The 14666-nt window shown below is 42.0% G+C and overlaps 2 protein-coding genes and 1 long non-coding RNA gene across 5 annotated transcripts in view; all 3 read left to right on the top strand.

The window, feature by feature from the left end:
- The first annotated feature begins 1844 nt into the window (after positions 1 to 1844).
- Positions 1845 to 3207, top strand: LOC103132109 (uncharacterized). The gene is made up of 2 exons (XR_475493.2): positions 1845 to 2062; positions 2450 to 3207. It is a non-coding gene; the product is annotated as an uncharacterized LOC103132109 (long non-coding RNA).
- A 1280-nt stretch (positions 3208 to 4487) lies between these two features.
- Positions 4488 to 9556, top strand: meiob (meiosis specific with OB-fold). Of its 3 annotated transcripts, none has more exons than XM_007543856.2 (14): positions 4494 to 4644; positions 4883 to 4949; positions 5142 to 5199; positions 5345 to 5476; positions 6466 to 6538; positions 6645 to 6834; positions 7782 to 7882; positions 7962 to 8014; positions 8087 to 8182; positions 8281 to 8373; positions 8673 to 8817; positions 8899 to 9085; positions 9159 to 9245; positions 9315 to 9556. In XM_007543856.2, the coding sequence occupies exons 1-14, from the start codon at positions 4499 to 4501 to the stop codon at positions 9426 to 9428; spliced, it is 1542 nt and encodes a 513-aa protein (XP_007543918.2). In that variant the 5' UTR covers positions 4494 to 4498; the 3' UTR covers positions 9429 to 9556. The 3 variants fall into 3 exon arrangements, with proteins under 3 accessions (XP_016522642.1, XP_007543918.2, XP_007543919.1); XM_007543857.2 differs by having other exon boundaries at positions 4540 to 4616; XM_016667156.1 differs by lacking the exons at positions 8673 to 8817; positions 8899 to 9085 and having other exon boundaries at positions 4488 to 4644.
- Positions 9557 to 10310: 754 nt separating this feature from the next.
- mlst8 (MTOR associated protein, LST8 homolog (S. cerevisiae)) overlaps positions 10311 to 14666 on the top strand; it is a 6927-nt gene continuing 2571 nt past the window's right edge. The window contains exons 1-6 of the mRNA XM_007543855.2: positions 10311 to 10439; positions 10604 to 10765; positions 11854 to 11905; positions 12200 to 12362; positions 12439 to 12514; positions 13134 to 13286. Coding sequence (XP_007543917.1) covers positions 10637 to 10765; positions 11854 to 11905; positions 12200 to 12362; positions 12439 to 12514; positions 13134 to 13286 — 573 coding nt within the window. The 5' untranslated portion in view covers positions 10311 to 10439; positions 10604 to 10636. The remainder of the gene's footprint in view (positions 10440 to 10603; positions 10766 to 11853; positions 11906 to 12199; positions 12363 to 12438; positions 12515 to 13133; positions 13287 to 14666) is intronic.

Here is a 14666-nt window from a genome sequence, read left to right as displayed (position 1 = left end):
AACTGAAATAATTTACATTTTTGTGTCAAAGACTTTCTTGTTTGAATCAGAGAAACGTCCTCCACTCTCAGGTTTAACTTTAACGGATTGTTAGAAGTGTGTGGTGAAGCTCAGATATTCTGGATTATCAGATTGTTTGTCTGGATCCAGTTGTTGCATCGGCGCTGACGGTGCTTTCTGCAGATCATCAGTCCCAGATGCTGTAAAATCAGCAGCTAATTGCAGCAGCGCTGCCGACCCTCACATGGCCGCCCACAAATCTCCTTCATATGTACGGATTTACGGCGACGCTCAGAGAAATAGAACGATTTCATTGTTCAGAGGAACAAGTGTGACAAAAATATGGACGCTCCTGTTTTATGTTTCATTCAACAATAACTGAAGAAATGTGTTTCTTAGCTCATGTTGAATGTTGAACAGCCTGTTTTTAAATGACGAGAGGTTCCTGAGGTCAAAGGTGAAGAAGATGTCAGAGGAGAACCAGCAGAGTTTATGAGACAAAATATTAGGTATCAACTTAGTTAGAAGCCTCATATTATATATATTAGAGTTAAAATGGCAGAAACTATTGGAACAATGCTTAAAATAAAAGATTTAATAAATGCAGAAGGTTTGCATATTATATTCTCCTCTCTGGTTTTTCACTATTTGTCATATTCCTCACAAATCTGGAGAAATGCAAATAAAACAACTGATATAATACTTTTTATTTAATGCTTTAACATTACTTTAATGTTATACTGGAAATAATGTATAAAACACTGAACAAAAGTTTCCTTCGGGGATTCAGAAATTATTACAGCTAAGAAACAGGAAATATAATTCACAAAGTTTGTTAATATCTGAACATTTAAAAAAGAAAGAAAAGTAAAATCCAGATGCGTTTCAGTTATCAGAGAGAAACTGTGGAATAAATTTAATGATCTCAAATTATGAGCTTTGAAAGAGCCTTAAAATGTAAAATTATTAAAGTTAATACTGTTAGGTAGCTGTATGTGTGAGTCTATATGCATATTTACATATAAATGTATGTGTTTTTATGCCTGTAGGGACAGTAGACGTCTACTTGGCTTCAACATGTTTATTTTTTGGTAAATTATTGGTTAGTTCAATAGTATTTAATTTTACTTCTTTTTTTGTAACTTTTACTAAATCAACTCTGGATCCTCTCAGCTGAAAATATAAAAATATCCATCTGCGGCTCTTTCCCAGAAAAAATGAGGAACGGACAGAAAGTGTGTGAACAGCAGGAAGCAGCATTTTTACCCTGAACCTGTTGGACTGCAGCACAAAACTGACGCAGCAAAACGCCGAGGAAAAGACACACAGCCTGAGCCGCCGGTGCAACGGAAAGATTTACAGAGCAGCTTTCAGTGTGGAAGAGTCCAGCCACAGGTTCTGGTTCTGGTTCTGGCCTGCCGACCCGTTTACAGACGGTTAGCGAAACGCAGCATTAGCCGTCCAAGAATAATCAGATTAGAAAACATGAAAACTTCACTGATCACAGATTAATTATTAAAACTGTTTAAAAAAACAGAATAAAGACCCAAGAAATCACAGGAAGAGCAAAACAAACTGAGAAAGAAGGCTGGTTCTGTTCAGGTTCTGGTTCTGTTCTGGTTCTGTTCAGGTTCTGGTTCTGTTCAGGTTCTGGTTCCTGATAAAAGTCATCATCCTCTACATCAGGTGTTTACCCAGCAGTGTCTTCAGTCAGAGGCTTCTTCAGATTAGTTGGAACACTGACTGCTACTTTCTGCCCACCGCTATGGCAAGTCGTTTTAACATAAAATCGGTTTTGTCTGACTATGTGTAATTACATTTCAGAGCTTTGACTAGGCCAGGGGTGGGCAGTCCTGGTCCTGGAGGTCTGGAGTCCTGCAGCTCTTAACGTCTCCCTGGTCCAACACACCTGGATCCAGCAGCTGAATCTCCTCCTCACTGCATCAGGTTCTGCTAACGACCTCAGTATCTGACTCAGGTGTGTTGAAGTAGAGACACATCTAAAAGTAGCAGGAATCCGGCCCTCCAGGCCTGGAGCTGCCCACCCCTGGACTAGACTCAGGTACATTTTGATTTTTCGTGGATGATTAAATTTCTGCAGTTTGTTTGTTTGGTACTGATCAGAACTTCTGCCGTCGACCCACTAGCAAAATGAAAATGGAACATTTTTCATTGAAATTTCCAAATGCTAATTAAATCTGGGACATTTTGACTAGAATAATTACTCCACGTGTCATATTAACTCAAGATATCTGAAGTAGAAAAGTTGTCTGGATTAAAATGTTCAAATATCTCTAATCTGGAAATATGCTGTAACTGTCCTGATTAGGATTAGGAGACAGTCTCTGTTTACGTTGAACAATAAAGAGTAAATGTCTGCATAAACACTGGAAAATGTCAGAATATTTGTTCTTCATGTCCTAAAATGTCATGTTTCTTGCCTGCCAAGATGCCACAGAGCTGAAGTCGCCAAACAAGACGGTCAAATCATCCAACAGCAGGTCAGAAACCGGCCGCAGTGAGAACAGGACGGCCGTCCTCCATGGCGGGAACTGACGTCATGCCGCTGCCTGCGTTCAGCAGCACGTCATTAAATGCATTCAGCGTTTCCTCTGCCTCCATGCTGGACGCAGGCTGCAGCGGCAGGCGGCACACAGGTGGCAGGGAAATTACAGCAGACTCTGGTTGGACTTCTTCCAGGTCAGGGAAGCCAATAAAGCGGCAGGCTCTCCTGCCAGCGACTGCTAAAGCTATATGGCTGTGGAGGCGCCCATGCCAGGATATTGCTCACTGTGCATGGGACAGTACGTTTTATTAGTCGGATTATATAAAATAATGCAGATTGGATTCATTAGGTCATTAAAGAACTGAAACCTGTCGGGCTTTGAACAAAAGCTCCGTTGTTTTAAAGCGTGAGAACAGAAAGTGAAACAGAACAGAGGGAACATCCGTCATCAGCTCTGACCCCTCATCACTCCAGATTTACGGCAGATCCAGACCGAAACAGCCAACCAAACGTCCCAGATCACCTTCATACGACCTGAGCTCAAAGCTGTTTTAATGTTTCTATGAGTTCACATCTGCTCCCAGATTTCACACAGGATGTTCTGTTAACCAAGAAAAGGATCAAAATCTGCATCACCGTTTATGATCATTTATTATTAATCACATGAATACAGTTTTAGTCCAAACTGGACACCAATTCCAGCATCAAACTGATCAGGAATTAATTGTAAAGTTGAGCTATTGATAAATGTTTGTGGCGGTGATCACTGCTGCATGGAGACTTTCTTTTGCATCTCTAATGTATTAACACTGATAAGAAACCAGGTTTATGTTTTTATTTTAAGATTTATGACTGAAAAACCGATGCATAGTAACTTTAAGATCTTTTTTGTATCCAGCTGTATTTACAAAAGTTTAGTTTTTGACCCATGGTGTGAGCCTTTAGCAAACTGAAGAACACACACATCAGTGATTAGTGGTGATAAGAAGTCAACCATCAACGACTGTTTCACTATTTAATCATTCATCCATCCATCGCATAATATAGGAGTGTGGAAGTAAAAACTGGACCCACACATCACATGCAGGGAGAACATGCAAACTCCGTACTGAGTCCCCAGGCTGGGATTCAAACCGAGAACCTTCTGTCTGCAAGGCAGCAGAACAACCGACTGCTTCACCAAGCAGCCCTCCTACCTTTAAAATGATATGCAAAAATCATCAAAAATACTTTCATTAAACATCTTTATTTACACAGTTTAAAGGAACTATTTTAAGATCTTGCTCTTGGTATCTCACGCCCCACAATGAGGCCCCAAACCCACCTTTTGGAACCTCTAACTTAAAAATTAGATAATCTGCATTTTTTTTCTGACCAAAAACCTCTTTGACATGTCAAAGACTTTCATGCTTAAAGCATAAACCCTTCTCCACTCTTTAGCAGAACAGATGTTACCTGTTGTCATGATTCTGGTTGTTGAGGTTCTGATCCAAAAGCAAAGATGTGAGGCAGCAACTGAGTTTTGAGGATTTAATGAGGATCTTCAGAGAGAACAAAAGTCCAGGCAGCACAGGTGAGCAATAAAACTAAAACTCAAACACTGGTAGACAACAACTCAACGTAAGCTGTGACCTGCCCAGCTGGAGAAAGGCACCAGCACCTCCGACTGCAGGAGGGACAAGGGTGTACAGAGAATGGACGGATGGACTCAACGTAAGAGAGCAAAGACAAGGATCCGACGGGGAAACACGTATACAGGTGGGATTAAACACACAAGAGGTACTCAGGGAACCCGAGACACAGCTGGAGCAATCAGGGCAGACCGGACGACACAACACAGGAACTAAACTGACACACAGAAAAACCAAATCCTCACACCTCTGTTAGTCAGAAGTGTGTGAAATTTTTGTATTACAAGAAAATGAATCAGTTTTACATTCATAATAATATCAGCAGATTATTAATTAAACGCCTCCTTTAGAACAAACAACTATGATGCTCTTGTTTCCGACAACATTGAAGGCAGCATCTGTGTTCAGTCGCGTGCGCCGATATTTGCAGCGGCGCGAAAAGTCAAACAAAACCTTTCGTGATAAAACGACGTGGGCAGGTGAAAGACAGCGATTTATAATACACGGGTTAATATTAACAACATTGTTTAATATTAATAGTAGTCTTTGACTAAAGTTAGCTGAAATTAATTTATGAATGTTTTTGTTTAGGCAGCGTTAGAATAGCTTTAGCTACGGTAAACGTTTCTTTTAGCTAAAGCTAACATTAGATTCAGCTTTATTTTCAAATCTTTTACAAAAATAAATGCGTAAAATACGTATTTTTATTTTGTGTGCTTTATCCTATTCGTGTTTTTCCATAAAGTGCGCATCAAATGGCTTCTCAGAGCTACATTTCCATCTCCGAGCTTCACCCCAACCTCTCCCATGCTGTGAGTTCACAGCTTATATTATTACTGCGGATTTCCCAGAATAAACTTCCGTGGTTATTTGGCTGGGACGTTACCTTATGGTTTTGAACGCTGTGTACTTTCAGACATGTACTTATTGAGTAATTTGGGCTGAATTATTTAAATTCCCACAGATTTTGTCGCTTTCTGTTTCTTTATGATAATGTTTTCCAGAAAGTCTTTGGGGTCATCATTGGAAAAACGGATGTGAGAAGTTTCCCCGATAGAAAAAGTCAGTACAAGTCTCTCTTTTTCACCTCTTAAGCCTAACCTGCTTTTAACCTGGCTGTGTTGAACACCAGCGCCCTCTGCTGGTCATCCCTGTATTATTTAAAAACCTAGTGCACAAATCAAATCTGTTTCTCCTCTGATTACAGATATTGAGATTGAACGATTCACCTTTGGCTTCACCATAAGAGACTCTGCAGAGTTCTTCATCAATGTGTCGGCCTGGGGCGGCGAGGCGTTCATCAGCGGGCTGGCCGACAGCTTCAGCATCGGAGACTGCGGTGAGGACGACCGGCCGGCTCTTCTGCCAGGATCCTCAGTTAAATATATGTAACATAGAAACATTAGAAACAAGAAAGGATGACTCCAAATATTTTCTGTTGAAATTTTAATGATAGGCTGTTTTTATGACCAAGGTTTTGTTATATTANGTTTGGTTTTAACTGCTGTTTTGAGTGTTCTTTCAGCATATGGTTGATCATTTGTAGCAAAGGCTCTGGATGCAATACATTTTCTGATATCTTCTGTAAAAAGCTTGGATAGGGGATTTACAGCCATATTTGGATTGTGATTAAACTCTTTATTAGTTCAGGCTGCAGCTAAGCTTGAATTTTGAAAGGTCAGTTTCCGCTGTTGCTCCCAGTTCAGACCAGCACAGGAACAAAACAATGGCGTCCGAGATAAACCAGCGTCAGTGGGAATAAACCAACTGATGCTTTGATTCAGCCTGAGACATTCAAGACACATCAGGGCTGGAGGATCACAGAGTCCGTTCAGCGTCTCTCTGCTGTGGAGGAAAAACAGTCGACAGCAGTCCCAGTCCTCCACATGCAGCCCAGCAGCCAGGCAGAACCATGAGAGAGAGACATGGCTCATCCCACTGAGAAACTATAGAATAAGTCATCCATCCATCAGTTCATCTGGACCTTCATCCATCCATCCATCCTTCCTTCCTTCCTTCCTTCCTTCCTTCCTTCCTTCCTTCCTTCCTGCCTTCCTTCCTTCCTTCCTTCCTGTTATTTTGGTTGTTTGTAAACATTTAAACTTTGAACTGATAACTGTCTTTGGTGTTCTCTTGGTAATCATTTATATGTTGAATTAAACAATAAATTAAGAACTTTACAAAGATTTATATTTGGAAAAGTATGAAATTTGAACTTAAAATCTGTAGGAACTCTGATTTAAACCAACGCCTAAAAATAAATATTAATATAATAATAAATTATTTGAATATCTTTTCTAACAGTTGTGTTATTTGCTTGTTTCTTAGTGATCATTGAAAATCCTTTAGTTTCCACCAAAGACCCGGAGAAAGGAGACAAGTTCTGCCCGGCAACACCGAGGTAAGTGGGTCAGGTTATGGTAAATACGACTCAGAGACATTCAGTGATATTAAACTCCTGTGAAATGCCATAAAGCGTGATGTTAGCAGGGTTTGTGCTGCTGCAGCCACTACAGGTTGCTGCTGACGGAGACCCACTCCCAGGTGAGTGTGTGTGGCGACGGCGTGGAACGGCTGCTGCCGCTGCTTCACCTGCCGGTGAAGGACAGCAGAGACTTCTACTCCCTGGCCGACATCGTGGCCAACGGCCAGCAGCTGGACGGCGCCGTCATCAACGTCCTGGCAGCCGTCAAACTGGTACGGGGCGCCGGCTTCCCGATTCAGCTCCGCTGCTGTGCACCAAACCAGGGTGTCCAAGCTGCGGCTTGGGGGCCGACTGTGGCATTTCAAGAGTGATACAAATCTGAGGACAGGTGGTGGATGCAGAGGGAAACTTTTTCTCTGTGGTCAGGGTGGAATCATCACTGACATCTTAGAATGCTAAATGGTAAATACGACACAAAGTATTAATCTTTTTATAATCAAGATTTTATGAGCTGAAACAATCAATCAGATTAATCAATTATTGAAAAGATCCATCCATTGTCTTCCACGCTTATCCCTGGTGGGGTGCTGGTGCTGCTCTCCAGAGGTCAACAGCCGAGAGGCGGGGTCACCTGGACAGGTCGCCCGTCCATCACAGGGCATATTGAAATAATCCCCTAATCAATTAATCATTAACTGGACTATAGACACTCTACAAAAGAACAACAACCTCAGAACTGTAATTTAACCAAAACTGGACAATACATCTATAAATTTTGCATTTAAGATAAGAAAAAAAACTTCTTTGTCTGTAAATCTGTCCTACCAGAACTGTACTTCAGTTTTAGCTTCACCTGGTTCACATCCAGTAGAAAATCTACTAAACACGTTTTCTATCCAGTCATTAATCAGTTTATCAACAATAATCTCCAGGTCATCCATGCACACTATTGATGTTCAGATTTTCTCGTGTTGATTTTTAGCTGCAGATGATCAAATTGTTTGTTTGTTTTTTTGTTGTTGTTTTGAATCTTTTAATGTGTACAAAGATGCAATAAAGTTCATGTTCAGGTTAAACATATAAAAACGCTTCAGTTTTCTGGTGGCGCTCAGACGGGTTGCAGTGTTTTTGGTTGAACATGCAGGATAATAAAGCTGACAGTGAAACCTGGAAGGACTGAAGCTGCTGCCGTCTGAAGCGGTCTGTTTCCTCTGGTCAGATCGGAGAAACGAAGCAGTTTGTCACCTCAGACGGACGCAGAGGCCAGAGGCTGGAGCTGAAGCTGTTTGATGACTCCGTCTCATCGTTTCCCCTCATCAGGTTTGTTTGGGACCGCCACGTTTCCTCCTGATGCCTCCTGATCAGGGATTTATGATCATTTATCTTTGTTTGTCCCCAGCTGGGACCGGGAGGCCATTCAGCTCCTGCAGAACCTGGTACCCAGAGAAACCGGTAACAGCTGCTTCTCAGCCCAGCTGCTGGATTCTCTGCCTCTCCATTCGCTGAACTGGTTTTATTTTCCAGTTCTCTTTGTTGCCGATACAAAGATGAGTTTTGACAGCTTCCGTGGCAGCATGGTGGCGACGGTGAGCTCCAAAACCATCATTACTGTCAACCCTGGTGAGAAAACACAGCCACACAGTCTGAGCGATCAGACCCAGACCCAGACCCAGTAACATCAGGTTTTAAAGTGTCTAAATGTGGTCACTGGTCCTCAGACACGAGAGAAGCCAGCTTGTTGTTCAGCTATGTGAAAGACCTGTCAGAGTCTGGAGCTCTGGACCAAGATGAGGCTCTGGAGGATCCACCTGGTGGGTTTCAGGAGCAATTACACTCTGGAACCTGATGAGTCATCATTTCCTCTGTTTTATTCAGTATAATTGGATCATGCAGGTGAAGGCAGTAGGAGTCGCACGCTGCTCTTTAACACAATTTATCATATCTATTTTACATATAAAAATCCCAAACTGGAACCTTTTTAGTCCCATGTTTCTGGTACGCCTGTTAATCTGACGCACTAGCTACATCCGCCAACAGCAGCAACAGCAAAGAGTCTTCCCTGGTCCACTCTGCAGTGTTTTGTTGCAGTAACTGCGGCGTCTTGTTGCAGTGGCGTCCATCACAGCCGTGTTTACGGTGAAGCAGCTAAAGGAGAAGGCCAGAGAAAACGCCGAGCCGTTCTTCAGCCTCGCCTACGGCTTTGTCTCCAAGCTGGACCTGGACTCGTCCGTGTCCAAAGTGTTCAGGACGCGCTGGTACTCCAAGTCACTGCCCCAGACGGCTCCTGAATGCACCACGGTGCCGGCGACTGTGCGCTGACCCGCTTTGCCTCCCAGTGCCAGGTGCCGCTTCCTGGTGCAGCAGGAGCTGCAGCACTGCAGCAACCCACTGTGTCCGGGCGGCGAGCGGCCGCTGACGGCCTGCACCGCCTTCGACCTGCTGGTGGACGTCACCGACCACACCGGTACCCTGCAGGCCTGCAGCTTGCGCGGCCCCGTGGCAGAGCAGACCCTCGGCTGCACGGTCCGTTCCTCCTCACTGACGCATCTGGGGTCAAAGTTCACCAGTAGACCAACCATCCCTTCCTGTGTTGCAGACGGAAGAGTTTGTCAGTTTGACCGACGGTCAGCGGACGGCGCTAAAGTGGAGGTTTCTGCTGGAACGGTGCAAAATATACCTGAAGGTACCGCAGGCATGGATTGGTGTTGCTATGGAGACGAGTCAGGTGTTTAATGCCAGGGATGTGTTACAGATCCTCCCCTGTGCCAGGATGAAGAGCGGGATGAGGGGGACGATCCTGGCCTGTTCGCTGGCCGACCCCGGAGAGGTGAAGCAGAGCATGTCTGCCCTGCTGCAGGAGCAGTGATGCAGCCGCAACTAACTAACTCACAGATAATATTTATTTAACTTATTCATCTAAATCTATTTATTCTGTTAGCATGGACAGCTTGTTAGATTATTAAATATGTGTTAAATAAATGATTTAAAAGCATCCATAGCTATTCTGTGAAATGTTTCAATATTTATTACATTTATTAAGTGGTCAATACTGAACTCAGGATTCGTCTGCAGTTTGAAAAGGTATTTTAATGTCAAGATAAAGAAAATTGCAAGAATATTTATGTTTGCAGACCCTCTAAAATTTCATCCATCCATCCTGTATTTAAAATTTTACTTAGAAAATATGGAGGTCAAACCCTGTCAAAATTGTATTAAATACTTAAATGAATAAATTGCTTGATGGAGTAAATAACTTGCCAAATATTGCATCAAAAAATGATAGCTTTGCCTACTTGTTTAATTATAGTGTGACATAAATTAATATTTTTTATCATCTACAACAGCAATTTAATAACTTTATTCCTCTTCAGAAAGTATAATAAACTGATGTATAATAAAGTGAGCCAATTTAAAAATAATAAATACAGAAATTATACATAGAGAATATAGAAAAAATGATTAAATGGAAATGTGAGTAAATAGAAAATGTTAAATTAATAAGAACATAAATAATGAAATAAGAAAGGAAACTCATTGAGCAATAAGCATGGAAATAAAATGGAACATTAAATAATATAAATAATAATATAAAATAAATAAAAGTTATTCTTTTAGTTTTTGGATGCAATCAATACTTAAACAGGTCATTTATTTATCTCCATATTTTATCCGTCCTCCATAGTAAAAGTCTAGAAAAAGTTATCTTCCATTCAGGAAAAAGATGTTTAAAGCTGCAGTCTGTTCAGGTATAATGAAATGCACCAGCAGGTGGCGGTAGTGTTCCATTATTTTATCCAGGCGGAACTCTTTAGGCCCAGTTTCAGGTTTCTGACGAACATTTTACGGAGCCGTGCCAGCACAGGAGCGAGAACAGAAGGTAATGTAAACAAAATAAACACTTTATTTATCAGAAACTGTGTTTTAGTTCCAGCAGAGCTAGATTTATTTATTTTCTAGAAGCTAAGCTGGTTAGGATCAGACATGGTGACGTAATAATATGTTTTTCTGACGCTGGTAAAGGGAATATTTCTTGTTTTTAAGCTTTAGCAGGGTTCACCTTCCAGTTGCAGAACCATGAATGTGAACCAAGGGACGGTGGGCAGCGACCCGGTCATCCTGGCCACGGCCGGATACGACCACACGGTCCGGTTCTGGCAGGCCCACAGCGGGATCTGCACCCGGACGGTCCAGCACCAGGACTCCGTATCCTGACCCACAATCAGCCGAAACCACAAGTTTACAGCCTTTTACCGCCCTGTCTATCTGAGGTTAAATCAGAGCAACTTTATAAGTTGCACATTTATATGTCGTATAAGACATAAGACAATATTATGTCTTATATTGTGCTTTATTTGATTACACTTTACTTACTATAGCGCGTCACGTAGCATTGCGTCCACAAAGATTCATTTTCTCTCAAATGTTTTGGATATGTTGAAAAAATTGGCAAATCATTTTAAGTCACATCCCACAGAAAATCAGGGAATGTTGAACCGCGAAGAGCCGAGGGATTTTAATATTAGGAATGTTAGGAGAATAAACTTATAACATCAGGGGAATTAAGTGGTAATATTAGGGGCTTAAAGTCATAAGTTTACGAGAATAATCTTAACTTCACATGAATAAAGTTTTCAAATAAGAATAAAGTCGTAACCTTACAATAAACTTGTAACAGAACTTTATTCTAAAAGTTACTATTTATAGTAACTTTTAGAAGTAACTGTCTTCTTTATGCTTTATATTATGTAAAGCACTTTGTGGTTTCTGGCCTGCAAAAGGTGCTATGTAAATGAAGTGTACTTATAAATAAAGTTTATTACTCACGTTGCCTTGGAGCTGAATGACTTTAGGTTCTGGGTTTCCTTCCAGAAGCTTCTCTCCATGGTTTTCTGGAGTTCTGGTCTATTCCTGACAGAACCAGCAGAACTGGGTCAGGATTGTAGTCTGACTGGATGCGGAGGGACATCTGGGCCCATTTGGACCCATTTGGACCTGACTTTAACTTCCTGGCTGATGTCTATCCATGTTGCATCTTTTTTATGAATTTCATCAGTTCCTCCTGCAGTAAAACAGTCCCCGCAGCATGATGCTGCCACCCCCACAAGGTATTTGGTTTTTGTTCTGGGGTTTTGGACCAGAACCCGTCCATGACATCTTCATCTGGGCTTTCCCTCGTTACTTAAAGAGACAGTAATCATTCTGTATGTAAGCTACAGCATTAAGACATTTGAACATTTTCAGTGGTTTAATAATCTGCCCGGTAACAGGTGATCCTTAACTCCTCCCTGCAGCAGGTGAATTCTCTGGAGGTCACACCTGACCGCAGCATGATAGCTGCTGCAGGTCAGTTCGACACTTCATCAACTGTTTTACATGTTCTATGTTATCTGTTTCAATAAAGCAGGTTTATATGTGGAAGGATAAAGATTCTTCAAAATGTTTACGACTAAAAATCTGAAAAGTGTGGTGGGTGTTTCTATGTGTTCATTTGAATCACATTTCGCTGCAGTCTTTACGGTTCTACCAGCTTTGAGCATCTGCAGACTGGAGCTGTTTCTCATTCTTGTTTGCTCCGACTGCATAAAGAAGCTTTTTATTGCGGCTTCTGCTTGTTGCGTCTGAATGTGTGATTTCCAGGCTATCAGCACATCCGCATGTATGACCTGAACTCTAACAATCCGAACCCGGTCATCAACTACGACGGCGTCAGCAAGAACATCACGTCTGTGGGTTTCCATGAGGACGGGCGCTGGATGTACACGGGAGGAGAGGACTGCATGGCTCGCATCTGGGACCTCAGGTACCGCCGGTGTTAGCTCACCGTTAGCTCACCGTTAGCTCGCCGTGCAGCAGGCTGAGCCGCTGTCCTTGTTCAGGTCCAGGAACCTGCAGTGCCAGAGGATCTTCCAGGTCAACGCTCCCATTAACTGTGTGTGTCTACATCCCAACCAGGTGAGTCTGCTGCTCCAGAGTAACTAGGTACATTTACCTGAGGAAGTTTTTGGGAGAAATATACTTTTACTGTGCTGTACGTTTTAATTTCTACTTGAGTAATTTTATTATGACGTATTGCTACTCATACTTGAGTAAAATGTATTAACTTATTTTAACCAAACCAGACACAGACCTGCAGTTTTTGTCATTTGGAAAAAATGTTTCTTTTGCCTGTTTTTATTTTGCAGTTGTGGTATTTATATCAATTATTTTCATTTTGAAATATTTTAATTTCCACATAACTTTATATTTTGGTCCGTCTGATGATGTAAATTTTAAATATTAAATGATTCATCATTTCATCAGTTACTCAGTACCTGAGTTTTGCCAAATACCTGTTTACTCTAACTTGACTAATTTCTTAGACAGGTACTTTTTACTTTTACTTGAGTGAAAACATGTTGAAGTAGTTCTGCTTTTGCTTGAGTTCAGTTTGTTGCCCTCCTCTGCACACCCCAGTTTGGGAAACGGTTTGCCTCCAGATAAGCTGACGCTGCGGTTTGTGTTGGAGTCACGCAGCGTTTGTCCACCTGGTTGCAGAAAGCAGCGTTTGCTTCATGGTCTGTGTGTTTTCCAGGCTGAGCTGATAGTCGGAGACCAGAGCGGCGTCATTCACGTCTGGGACCTGAAAACGGATCACAATGAGCAGCTGATTCCAGAACCCGAGGTTTCCGTCAACTCGGTCCACATCGACCCAGATGCCAGCTACATGGCTGCAGTCAACAGCTCGGTCAGTCAGGCAGCACAGAGCACGAGCCGGCAGGGCCGTCACTGGGTTTTAAGGACGATGGGGGTTTAGGCCCCAGCAGCAGTGCAGCGGGCGAGAACAAAATGGCTCAAACTGCAACAAAACCGAAAGATGCTTTCCATTTTTAAAATAGAAAACTCTCCTACTACAAAATATAACTGTAAACAGTTCATAAATATAACATAAAATTATTTCCTAGCAAACATTGCTCAGATAATAATAATTCTCTGCAGCTAAAATTATTAGGTTCCTTTAGAAAAACTTCAGTGCAAACTTTCATGCCTGTGTCATCTTCTGAGTAGTTAGTCATGTTTCATACCAAGCCACTGACTATTATACGAGTAATTAAAGGGGTGCTGACAAATTTAATTTAATTTAATTTCAGTTTATTTGATAGGGACAGACACACATTGACAGACAAACAGAACAGCAGTCCCACGTTCACATCATAATGCTTATAGCAAAAGCTAATTCGTAGCACTTGTTTTAAACAGTACATCTAAAAACTAGTAGAAAGTGAAATAATAATCATTTTAAATAATGCAACATGATGTTAACATTTATGATCTTATTTGAGTTAAAGGGGCAGTATTATGTTTTCCAGGCACATGGTGCCATTTTATAAATCAATTAACGGTTACATTCAATTGTTATAAAAATGCATACATATATATGCATGTATTGAACATGACTTAAAATAAATTTGACATCTGAATTTAAAGTCTTGAAATTGGGCCTCTATCTCTTTAAGAACTCCTGCTCTTCCTGAAGCTCCGCCCCAGGAAGTCATCCAACATGGCTCCTCTATTAACCCTTTAGTGTTTTTACCAGCGCTACTCTCAGCAGCAGCTCCTATAATGAGCTCAGCTGATTGCTAATTGCTGCTGGCTAGTCTGAAGGAGTTGATTGGGGGAGGAGCTGCGCCTCGGAGGTGGAGCTAGGTCCACCCAGGCGTTAAACAGCTGAATGGTTGCCATGGAGATTAAAGGACTTCTCAAACATGAAAGAATCAAAGGAAAACTGCAGGAAAAACATAACATGACGAGACTGCCCCTTTAAAAATTATACTGTATGTGATTATTTATTGAAACTCATGACGACCACAATATATGGAATTTGTTGACAGTTTTTTGAAACAACAAACAAACAGAAATCTCAACAGATTTATTTCAGTGAGGGTTGAGAATATTTCTGGGGGCTGTGGGCCCCCTGAAGCGGCCCTGGAGACGCCCCTGTGGGGCTGCGGCCTCCTGAGGCGGCCCTGGAGACGCCCCTGTGGGGCTTTAACCTCCTGAGGCGGCCCTGGAGACGCCCCTGTGGGGCTGTGGCCTCCTGAGGCGGCCCTGGACACGCCCCTGTGGG

This window comes from Poecilia formosa, unplaced genomic scaffold (assembly GCF_000485575.1).
Source record: "Poecilia formosa unplaced genomic scaffold, Poecilia_formosa-5.1.2 Scaffold926, whole genome shotgun sequence".
Taxonomy (NCBI): domain Eukaryota; kingdom Metazoa; phylum Chordata; class Actinopteri; order Cyprinodontiformes; family Poeciliidae; genus Poecilia; species Poecilia formosa.
This window is presented reverse-complemented; position numbering and strand designations above follow the sequence as displayed.